This window comes from Zootoca vivipara, chromosome 6 (genome assembly GCF_963506605.1).
Source record: "Zootoca vivipara chromosome 6, rZooViv1.1, whole genome shotgun sequence".
Classification (NCBI taxonomy): Eukaryota; Metazoa; Chordata; class Lepidosauria; order Squamata; family Lacertidae; genus Zootoca; species Zootoca vivipara.
Window position 1 is genome coordinate 87,746,034 of NC_083281.1, and position 12,126 is coordinate 87,758,159.

Here is a 12,126-nt window from a genome sequence, read left to right on the forward strand (position 1 = left end):
CCCCCCCCCCCCCGAGACAGAAGAGGTGCACCTCTCTGCTTCTTAGTGAATAGGCAATTCCCCCCCCCAAGAAGCATGCACATGTTATGTTAATTCTAGCACCTGCATCTCATTTGTAGCAAAGAGCAGCTTGGGAATAATTAGGCCTGATGGGTCGTCAACACATCTAATTAGAAAGGACCCCGGTGTCTTCAACATTCCAGTAGCTCTGTTGGCGCCCAGAGACAGGCCCACCGACAACTTGCTCAAACCAGGCATTGCAATTGGAGACGGGCGAGGGGAAGGGGCGGCATTCCCTGGCAAGGAGCTCCAGAGGGGCTTGTCAGTCAGCCGCTAACTCTGCCTCTGTCAGGAGCCGCTCTCTGAGAGATCCTAGGGAAGCCAGCCAAGCCCGGTGGCCTGGGGTTACCTCTCGGCGTTCTTCCTAGGGAAGCAGGCTTGTTGTTTGCTTCTCTGAGCCGTGGAAGAATTAAATGGGTGATCCGGGTGAAGGCTCCCTAAAATCTCTGGCGAAGGAGGACAGGCCCTCCCGTCTGATGTGAAGCGGGGCAAAGAGGGAAGGGGTGAAACTTCTGAGCTCCCTCTTCCTTACTTAAGGCTCACCAGCGGATGTTTTCATCGATATTTTCCTAAACTCAGGCTCGGCCAAAGTGGAGCAGGGATCGCATTTAAGCAAATATTGGCTCATTCTGTCTCGTTTTTCTGTTAAGCTACAAATGACGAGTCCAGGCATCTCCAAACTCGGCCCTCCAGATGTTTTGGGACTACAACTCCCATCATCCCTAGCTAACAGGACCAGTGGTCAGGGATGAGGGGAATTATAGTCCCCAAACATCTGGAGGGCCGAGTTTGGGGATGCCTGGACTAGTTGAAAGCGTCCTGGGCTTTGTTACTTCCGCGAACTCTTTTTCCAGAGAAGGGATATAGCTCTGTGACATGCAGAAGATGCCAGGTCCAACCCCTGGCAGCATCTCTAGAAAGGCACATCCTGTCTAAAAACCTGGAGAGCAGCTGCAAGTCAGTGTAGACACCACTGAGCTACATGGTTTGACTTAGCAGAAGGCATTTTCCTACGTTTTAAAATCAGCCCTTCATTCAGCGCAATGAGGACTGGAATCTTGGGAGGGGAAGAACATAGCTTAGTTGGAGGTCACTTGTTTTGTGTGCAGAATGTTCAATCTCTGACATCCTCTAATTAATGGAGGATTTTTTGATTGCAGACAAGGTGAAAGGACTCTTTTGGCCTGGGATTATGGCCAGCAGCTGCTGGTCAGAGTTGGCAGCACTATTCTAGATGGACAAGTAAATGCGAGTTGATATAAGATTGTGTGTGTATATAATGTTGGTATAAGAGATATCTATCTATCTATCTTATACCAACGTAAGATCTTATAACAATGTAACATTATATATATGTATGTATGTATGTATGTATGTATGTATGTATGTATGTATGTATGTATATAAAAAGGTAAAGGTAAAGGGACCCCTGACCATTAAGTTCAGTCGTGACCGACTCTGGGGTTGCGCGCTCATCTCGCATTATTGGCCGAGGGAGCCGGCGTACAGCTTCCAGGTCATGTGGCCAGCATGACAAAGCCGCTTCTGGCAAACCAGAGCAGCACATGGAAACGCCGTTTACCTTCCCGCTGTAGCGGTTCCTATTTATCTACTTGCATTTTGACGTGCTTTCGAACTGCTAGGTTGGCAGGAGCTGGGACCAAGCAACGGGAGCTCACCCCGTCACAGGGATTCAAGTAGATAAATAGGTACTGCTCTGTTGGGAAGGTAAACGGCGTTTCCGTGCGCTGCTCTGGCTCACCAGAAGTGGCTTTGTCATGCTGGCCACATGACCCAAAAGCTGTCTGCGGACAAACGGCGGCTCCCTTGGCCAGTAAAGTGAGATGAGCGCCGCAACCCCAGAGTCGTCCGCGACTGGACTTAACGGGTCAGGGGTACCTTTACACACACACACACACAAAATATGATATCTTCCCATGTCAGCTTGTATCCATCTAGACATTACCCAGAATAGACCCATTGAAATGAACAGACTGAAGTTCGTCATCATGTCCATTAATTTCAGTGGGCTTACTCTGAGCAGGGCTCCGTTGGTGGCAACGCTCAGCGTTAAACAACCGAAGGTCACGTTTTCAAGGTCTTCCGGTGATGGGTGTCTAGCTGTTAAACAGAGCTGCAGGTGGGTATGATGCCCACCCACTCCAATAAAAGCCAACCTTTGGCGGCCACCTCATTTTACAGTGGCCACAAGACATTTGCTGCAGCCCGTGACAACATCGCTCTTTTTGGCCTCCCCTAATCCCCAGGAGACATCTCTCCCCCCCCCACTACGTGCCTTGTGTCTTTTATTGCTGGTTATAAAACCAGATTCAGTTACTTGGATGTTGGATGGGGCTGAAGAAGAGGGGGGGAGGCAGTGGAGAATGCTGCTGCCCGTGTTGGAGAGGCCTGGGTGATGGGATTTGCAGCCAGGCTGAGCGTGAGGTGGATGTGCCTGTCCAAAGGGGATGAGTGAAAGAACGATCCCCGGAGGTGGCATCTATCCACCTATGGGAAAGGTTGTGGCACAGCAGTAGGACACTTGCTTTGCATGCAGAAGGGTCCAGGTTGGATCCCCAGCACCTCCAGGTGAGACTGGGAAGGATTCCCTGCCTGGAGGTCATTGCTGCCAGTCTGTGCGAGCAATAATTGAGCTCGATGGCCCAATAATCTTAACTTGGTATAAGGCAGCTTGTCTGTACAGTCATACCTCAGTTTAAGTAGGCTTCAGTTTGAGTACTTTCAGTTTAAGTACTCTGTGAACCCGTTTGGAACGGATTAATCCACTTTCCATTACTTTCAATGGGAAAGTTTGCTTCAGGTTAAGTACGCTTCAGGTTAAGTACAGACTTCTGGAACCAATTGTGTACTTAAACCGAGGTACCACTGTATTCCTAAATCCTTCTCAGAGCAGGCCCACTGAATGAATGGACCTACTTCACACAGTTGTTGTGGGGATTAAATCAGGGGCAAAGAGAAAACCATGTACACTACCTTGGGGCCCTCTGGAGGAAAAACTGGAATTGAAATGCAAAAATAAAATACCCGGTAAATAAAATAAAGTAAAGGTAAGGGGACCCCTGACCATTAGGTCCAGTCGTGACCGACTCTGGGGTTGCGGCGCTCATCTCGCGTTATTGGCCGAGGGAGCCGGCGTACAGCTTCCAGGTCATGTGGCCAGCATAACAAAGCCGCTTCTGGTGAACCAGAGCAGCGCACGGAAACGCCGTTTACCTTCCCACTTGGAGCGGTACCTATTTATCTACTTGCACTTTGACGTGCTTTCGAACTGCTAGGTTGGCAGGAGCTGGGACCGAGCAACGGGAGCTCACCCCGTCGGAGGGATTCGAACCGCCGACCTTCTGATCAGCAAGTCCTAGGCTCTGTGGTTTAACCCACAGCGCCACCTGTGTCCCTAGGCAAAGGTAAAAGGACCCCTGACCATTAGGTCCAGTCGTGACCGACTCTGGGGTTGCGGCGCTCATCTCGCATTATTGGCCGAGGGAGCCGGCGTACAGCTTCCAGGTCCTGTGGCCAGCAATACAAAGCCGAGTCTATTAACTAGCCGAGTCTATTAACTGCAGTAGGTTTGCTTAAAATCAAGCTAGCTTTGGGTACAGTCTGGAGCAACCCCCCCAAAAAATTTAATACCCCCCCTGCTTTTCCAACAAAAAAAGCACTGAAATAAGACTTTTTAGAAATGCATGGGCCTCTTTTGCAAGTTCCCTTTTTGAGAGCCCTCCTTTCTCCCTGGCTTCACAGACTCTGCTTGTTTTTGAGTCCTGAGGATCAATTGTTTGGCGTCTCTCAAGGGCATCAGAGTCGGGTGACTGGGTGAAAGCTAAGACCTCTCTGGCCAGGTTGCCAAATAAGTGTTCCCCGGGATTGAGTTGCAGGACTTTGAATTCTGGACATTCTGGTTTCCGAGCCAGGCGTTCAATTAATGTCTTAATTAGCTGGGTTGGGGGAGGGACGATGGAGTTGCCTTCACCTCCTCGATGGATAGCAGGGTAGCGTGGGCTTGCTCCTTGGACGTTGGTTTTCTTGAACCCTACCCAATCCCAATCCCCCCCCCCCAAATTACAGAAAAGGAACTCGTATTTGAACCTGGCCTTCACCATCTTGATGAAGATGTCGACCCGGTGTGTGTCAGCCATGAAAAAGGCAAATTCCATGCTCCAGGGATCATTGGGAAAGGAATTGCAAATAAAGCTGCCGATATTGTAATGGCTTCCTACAAATCTTTGGTGCGGCGGCCGCATTTGGAATACTGTGTACAGTTCTGGTTGCCTCACATCAAAACGGATATGGCAGCGTTGGGAAAGGATGTGGTTTAAATCTGTAATGCAAAAGATTTTCCTAGCCTGTTTTAATTCCATGTGGATGTTTGCATGCATCTGTACATGTAATTGTCCTGGAAGGCAATGCTTGGTAATTGTTTTTTCTTTGGTTTTTTAAATCAATTTAAAATTATTATTTTTTTTAAAGTTTCAGAAAAAGGCAGCCAAAATGATCAAAGAGAGGATGGAGAAACTCCTCTGTGAGGAAAGATTTGGGACTTAAAAAAATTAGATAAAAGTAAGAGGTGGCACAATAAAAATTTATAAAATTGTGCACAGCATAGAGAAAGTGGACAGAGAGAAGTTTACCTCCTTCTCTCATAACACTAGAACTCAGGGACGTCCAAGTGAGCTGAATGTGGGAAGGTTCAGGACAGGTAAAAAGAAGCCCCTTTTCGTTAACCTATGGAACTCCCTGCCTCAGGAGGCAGTGATGGCCGCTAACTTAGATGGCCATAAAAGAGGATCAGACAAATTGATGGAGGAAGAAAGGGATTTTGAAGGCTACTAGCCAAGATGTCTCTGCTCTGCCTCCACAGCTGGAGGAAGCAATGCTTCTGAATCCCACGGGAGGGGAGAGGCCTCTTGCTCTCAAATCCTGCTTCCAGGCTTCCTGTGAACATGATGCTGGTCTAGATGCACTCCTGCCCTGATCCAGCAGAGTTCTTCTTACTTTCTTGTGTTGATCTCCGCTTTCCTCCCCACCACAGATACCTTCTTTTTAAAAAAATAAAAAATATTTATTTGGTTTTTCAGCTCAGTATTTTACAATCTCATATCCAAGATACAACATAAAAACAAGATTCCAAAGAATTCCCTGGACTTCCCTTCTCCCCTTTGTGGGCCCTACTGCTAATCTTTTCCTCCTGCATCTTTTATAGTAATCCAAATTTTTTACCTCTCCGTTATATCCAAAATTCAACTTTAAACTGCAAGTGTTATTCCAATCCTACTAATGATTTTAACCGCTTACAATGGTTTTTAAGATAAATTATAAAAAAAATTCCCATTCCTTATTAAGATTTTGGTCTTTCTGATTCTTTCGGTCATTTTAGCCATTTCTGCATAATCCGTCATCTTAATCTACCATTCATCTCTGGACCGGGACTTTTATCTTCTTTCCATCCTTGAGCCAATAGCATCCACGCAGCCATGGTCGCATACATAAATAGATTTCTGCTCCATTGGGATTTCGGCACCTAGAATCCCTAAAAGAAAGGATTCTAGTTTTTTAAGAAAAAGTTATTTTAAGCATTTTTTTTTTCAATTCATTATATATCATTTCCCAAAATTCTTTTACTACCTGACATTTCCACCACATATGATAAAAAGGGCCTTCTTTTGCCTTACATTTCCAACATATATTTGACCCGCAGATCCCTTCTTTGGCCAGCGCTACATCCACGTCCTGGGGCCACGGAAGCTCTTCCACGTCGTGAAATACACAGGGGGCTCTGCAGAGATGGAATTCTTTGTCGAGGGTCTCCGCTTCCCGGACGACGGCTTCGACGGTCTCGTCACCATCCATGTTAGCCTGCTGGAGCCAGTTGCTGAGGTTTGGCCGGAGAAAGGGGGGGTGGGCTGGTGGGGGCAATGGAGAGGCTTTCATCCAGCAAAAAGGATGCTTCAAATACTAACAATAACAATACTATTTTTTTTATTTATATGCCTACCATCTGACTGGGTTGCCCTAGCCACTCTGGGCAGCTTCCGACAAAATATTAAAACACAAAATGAGCCTCAAACATTAAAAACCTTGTACAGGGCTGCCTTCAGGTGTCTTCTAAAAGTCAGAGAGGTGTTTATTTCCTTGACATCTGACAGTAGGGCATTCCTTTTTTTTTTTTGGTATAATAAAGTTTATTAGATTTTCACAAATTTAACGTATAAAATTCAGTGTCAGGTAAGTTTCCCATTCGGGTTGGGATGACATCATCATTACAGTTTTAAAGGCCACCTCGAGTGCTGCTTTTCAGGAAAAAGATTTTGAAGTGTCAGCTATAGAACATTGATCAACAGCGCAATGCCGCGAGGGATGTGAAAGGTCTGTGCGGGTAAGGAAGCTGGTGTGGCAGGGCAGGATGTTAGGCTGATATTTATTGTATTCACAGCCCACCTTTCTTCCTCCCAAGGAGCTCAGTGTTTCATACACGGCTCTCCCTCTCCTAAGTTACAACCCTGTGAGGAAGTTTAGACCAGGCGTCCCCAAACTGCGGCCCTCCAGATGTTTTGGCCTACAACTCCCATGATCCCTAGCTAAAAGGACCAGTTGTCAGGGATGGTGGTAATTGTAGTCCAAAACATCTGGAGGGCCGAAGTTTGGGGATGCCTGGTTTAGACAGAGGGCCAGTGGCTTGCCCAAGGCCACTCAGCAAACATCATGGCCGAGTAAGGGGGATTCGAACCCTAGTTTCTCCCAGGTCCTAGTCCAGCACTCTAACCACTATGCCACACTGTCGAAACAGCAGTATGCAGCCCAGTTAGCAAGCAGCTAATGGAAGTTGTTGCTTTCAGGCAGCCAAAAGCCGTTCCCTCCTCCTGGCCACTGGCATGGTGTAACTGCAGAAGCAGCTGCTGATGTTAGGGCTCGACACTTCACTTCACACTGTTAATGTGCCAGTTTTCCCTTGGCAGGTTCGCTTTCAAGTTTCCCTTTTCTCTTTGTTTGCTACTTCGGCAACAAAGAGGCTGCTTCTGCTTGGTGTGTGAATCTCTCTCGCTGCCTCTCCCGCCCCCCTTCCCACCTGCCTCTTCACCCCCACCCCGACAAAGCAATACAAATTGGGGGGCCGCTAAAAGAAAAGGCCAGTTTTAAATTAAGCTGGACGGCCTTCTCATGTTCTCTCACTCGCCTGCTGGAATGCTGCGCATGACTCTCGTGGGGCCTGCAACTTCTATTAGCCACCTGCTAATCTGGCTAGGGATCCCTAATGGATCTATGGTCTGCCTTTTGCTTCCTTGCCCCCAGCAGACCTTTCTCTTCCCTCACAGAAGCTGTGCTGTTGGTCAACGTCCCGTAGCTGCCTCTGTTTCTCTGGGCAGCCAGGTTTAAAAACAACGGGCCGCCGTGTTTAATGGATTGGTGGCTTTTTTATCACCGGTGCATTCTGCAACATTTCATTGGTGCAATAATAGGGTATTAACCCATGCACCGTTCTGTTTCACCAGTTGTTCTGAGATGCTACTAGCCAGGGTGGTTCTCTGCCTCCATGGTTGAAGGCAGCGATCCTTCTGCATACCAGTCCCTGAAAAAGAGCAGAAAGTTCCTCCTAATGTTTAGTCGGAATCCCCTTTCTTGTAATTTCGATCTGTTGGTCTGGGTCCTGCTGCTTTCTAGAGTAGCGGAATACGAGCTGGCTCCATCTTTCTTCCAGGGTATTCCACAGACCCCAATTTTCACAGACACTGTAGTCTTCCGGATCGCCCCATGGATCATGACCCCAAACACTTTGGCGCCACTCAACGTTTTTGTCTGCAGGTAAGGTGTCCGAAAAGGAGGGGGCGTTGGAACTTAACAGGAGATGTTTTGAATGCAGGGCTTGGTTTGAATATATAAAACCAGATTTTGCATCCTGAATCTGGGCTGAGGTTCAGGTTCTGTCCGTGGTGGGTTTCTTTTTTCCAAAAACTAAGCATCAGACAGCAACGAGGGAGATGCAACAGCCGCTGATTGTATAGAAGGAGAAACATTTTATGATGACGATCACTGATGTTTAATGCGAGTGCCATTTAATGACACTTTACAAAAGGACGAGGTCAGGAAGGCATTCGTCCCAATTTGCATTGTAAAGCAAATCTACCTAATTCTCACCGGTCCGAATTTTGCAGTGAACTTCCCTAACCAAGTGGTGTGTACAAAAAAATCATACACTGGTGCAAAGTGTAAATGAATACCATACAAGAATGCGCTGCAGTTAGGGGAAATTGCTTTGCTAAAATGTCTATTCACAAGATGTTCAAAATGCAGACTGACGTGTGTGCGTTAGGAGAAATTCTCCCAAAAATGCCGATGAATTTTGACGAATTATTATTAAAAAGAAAACCACTGTGGGAAAAGGTGGAGAACTGAAGGTAAGGTCTGAAAAAAGTTAGAAACTGAAATCAACAGGTTTTAGGGAGAAAAGGCAGAAGTATTTGTGATATCCCTGGGGGGGGGTGTAGCCTCTTGGCAGGGGCTTTGTCAACTTCAGGGGAGAGGAACATCTGGAGCACTCCAGATGTTGCTGGACTCCAGCTCCTATCACCATCCCTTAAGTCATGCTGGCTGCTGGGAGTTGGAGTCCAAGTGACACTTAGGGGGCCACAGCTTCCCTGTCCTTGAACCCAGACCTTCACTTGCCTTTGTTGCCCCCATACCTACATACCTCAAACAGTTGCCTTTATTACCTGCAGCTACCCCTTTCACCCAGGGGTAAAGACCCAGGACCCAGGTGGCGCTGTGGGCTAAACCACTGAGCCTAGGGCTTGCTGATCAGAAGGTCGGCGGTTCGAATCCCTGTGACGGGGTGAGCTCCCGTTGCTTGGTCCCAGCTCCTGCCAACCTAGCAGTTCGAAAGCACGTCAAAGTGCAAGTAGATAAATAGGAACCGCTATAGCGGGAAGGTAAACGGCGTTTCCATGTGCTGCTCTGGTTTGCCAGAAGCGGCTTTGTCATGCTGGCCACATGACCTGGAAGCTATACGTCGGCTCCCTCGGCCAATAATGCGAGATGAGCGTGCAACCCCAGAGTCGGTCACGACTGGACCTAATGGTCAGGGGTCCCTTTACCTTTACCCCTTTCACAGCTCTACCTCCTTTTAGTGGCGAACCTAAGGGTACCCTACAGATGTTACCAGCTCCCATCATCTCTGACCATTGGCCATGACGTCAACATCTGGAGGGGCACAGCTGTTCCCCAGCTCTGCTCTGTGGAATCCACCCCACCCCACCCCACTTTCAAGCTGGCCATGAAAGCATCCCCAGTTAACCCATCTTTGTCCTCCCCTGTCAGTGTGAAGGATAATTACCTCTTCCTGAAGGAGATCAAGAACTTGGTCAGCAAATCTAACTGCCATATGTCGGTCTGCTCACGATACATGAACCGAGGGGACCGGTGGATGCAGGTGAGTGGGTTGCCAGTCTTAAACCCTGGGGAGCCATGGCTGCCAGCCAGTGTGGACAGTACCAAGGTACTTGGGCCAACGGCATGACTCAGCCTAAAGCTCCCAATCCACGATTCTGTCCACATTTCCTGAACTGCAATTTCCCAGGTTTTCAGTAAAGGTAAGCTGTAAGAAGAGATCTGCTGGATCAGGCCAGTGGCCTATCTAGTCCAGCATCCTGTTCTTACAGTGGCCAACCAGATGCCCATTATGGGAAACCCAGGATTCGAACACAAGAACAATTCTCCCCTCCTGCAGTTTCCAGCAAATTGGAATTTGGAAGCAATTCCTCCTCCTCTGTGAACTTGTCCAGTCCTCTTTTAAAGCCATCCAAGTTGGTGGCCCCATCCTGTGGGAGAGAGTTCCACCGTTTAACTCTGTCTGCACAAAGAAAGACGTGCTTTTCTCTGCCCTGAGTCTTCCAACGTACATCGGATGTCCTTGGTTTTAGCTGTGGGCTCCCAGCTTCCTGGCAGGATGCATGTGTAGCATGCAGAATGTTTATTTTTTTTGGAGGGGGGGATGATTTCTATCCACAGGAGGTCATTAAGGAACTGAGCTTGCTAGATTAAAGCAAAGCTCTTTGTGAGGAGGCAGCTTTGCAATCTAATGTTACAAAAGTTGGGCGAGTTCCCCTCTTTGGCAAGAGACCCTGGGGTTCCAGGGTCTGGGTTCCTTCGGAGACACGGCAGAGATTGCCATAGCTTTAAGAAATATGGTTTATTCACCTATTTACACCTTCAGTCTGCACGGAAGGAGTCCAGATCTTGCTGGTTTCTCTTTGCAGGATGAGATTGAGTTTGGCTACATCCATGCCCCCCACAAGGCCTTCCCGGTGGTCCTGGACTCCCCAAGGAACGGAGGCCTCGAAGACTTTGCTGTGAAAGAGATTTTGGTAAGAGCACCCTCTTCTTCTTACCAATGTTACCACGACATGTGATTTATCCTGAATTCCCTTGGGCGAAGGAAGTTTTGCTAAGGCAAGGTCTGCTCTTGCCTGCCTTGTCGATGGCGGCGATCGATGTGGCAGAGAGCAGAGCCCACGCTGTCTGTCAAACGCACATCCAGGACACTTTTAAAGAAGATAAATTTCCATAAGTACCTAAGGAAAGCCTGCAGGATCAGGCCAATAGCCCATCTAGTTCAGCATCCTGATCTTAGTGGCCTGCAGGAAGCCCACAAGCAGCACAGGAGCCCTCTCCCCTACTAGGGTTTCCAAGAACTCGTATTCAGAAGCTTCACACTGCAAAGGCAGAGCACGACCATTGTGGATAGTGACCATTGATAGCTTTAACTTCCTCCGTGAATTTGTCCAACCCTCTTTTAAAGCCATCCAAGTTGGTGGCCCTCCCTGCCTCCTGTGGAAGTGATTTCCACAGTTTGAAGGTGACCTGGAAACTACAGCTAACCCAGAATGCGGCAGCTAGACTGGTGACTGGGAGCGGCCGCCGAGACCACATAACACCGGTCCTGAAAGACCTACATTGGCTCCCAGTACGTTTCCGAGCACAATTCAAAGTGTTGGTGCTGACCTTTAAAGCCCTAAACGGCCTCGGTCCAGTATACCTGAAGGAGCGTCTCCTCCCCCATCGTTCTGCCCGGACACTGAGGTCCAGCTCCGAGGGCCTTCTGGCCGGTTCCCTTGCTACGAGAAGCTAAGTTATAGGGAACCAGGCAGAGGGCCTTCTCGGTAGTGGCACCTGCCCTGTGGAATGCCCTCCCATCAGATGTCAAAGAGAAAAACAATTACCAGACCTTTAGAAGGCATCTCAAGGCAGCCCTGTTTAGGGAAGCTTTTAATGTTTGATGGATTTCTGTATTTTAATGTTTTGTTGGAAGCCGCCCAGAGTGGCTGGGGGAACCTGGCCAGATGGGCGGGGTATAAATAATAAATTATTATTATTATTATTATTATTATTATTATTATTATTATTATTATTAGTATTATTATTATTTAAACTATACTGTTGTTGGGCTCCCAGCTCCCGTCCTCATCCCTGATCCCTGGCCCTGCTGGCTGGGGCTGAAGGGAGTCAGAATCCTGTAGCGTCTGGAGGCCAGCTCATTAACCATCCCCTCCTCTGGCTGCAAACGAGGCTTGTGTGTATGACAGGGGGGGCCAAATGTGGGCATGGGAACTCTAGAAGGGTGATGTTGACCCCCCTGTGTGATGGGGGCCAAGCCTAGCTCGTCTCTCCAGAGCTCCCCGCCCCCACCTTTTGTGCTTTTTGCTGGGGAGAGAGGGCAGCAACAGTTAAGGGCGTCTAGGAGCAGCAGGAGGCTGACGTGGAACCTGCTGGGCCAGTCACCTGAAAAGAAATGGGTTTTTAATGCTGCTGTTTCGCTCTGCGAGATCACGCTGTCTTCATCTGCTCTGTTCCCCTTGCAAGGGGCAGAGCCAAGACACTAGATCAGGGGTTCCCAACAAAATTTTCTCGAGGATCCCTCATCGAGCCACTATTGTGACAAGGACCCCCATTAATTCCTAATCCTAAAATTAAAAAGTGAGAGCCAAATTAAGAGTCTTTTTATATTTTATATTTATACGTTTTTTACAGTTACAACAGAGTACTCCATCAGTATAC

The 12,126-nt window shown here is 48.1% G+C and overlaps 1 protein-coding gene across 2 annotated transcripts in view; it reads left to right on the forward strand.

Moving 5' to 3' along the window:
- LOC118087427 (protein-arginine deiminase type-2) overlaps nt 1–12,126 on the forward strand; it is a 55,639-nt gene that overhangs the window by 20,531 nt on the left and 22,982 nt on the right. For both annotated transcript variants that reach the window (XM_035120053.2, XM_035120054.2), the window contains 4 exons: nt 5,777–5,955; nt 7,775–7,878; nt 9,391–9,502; nt 10,329–10,436. In XM_035120053.2, the coding sequence (XP_034975944.2) occupies nt 5,777–5,955; nt 7,775–7,878; nt 9,391–9,502; nt 10,329–10,436 (503 nt within the window). The remainder of the gene's footprint in view (nt 1–5,776; nt 5,956–7,774; nt 7,879–9,390; nt 9,503–10,328; nt 10,437–12,126) is intronic.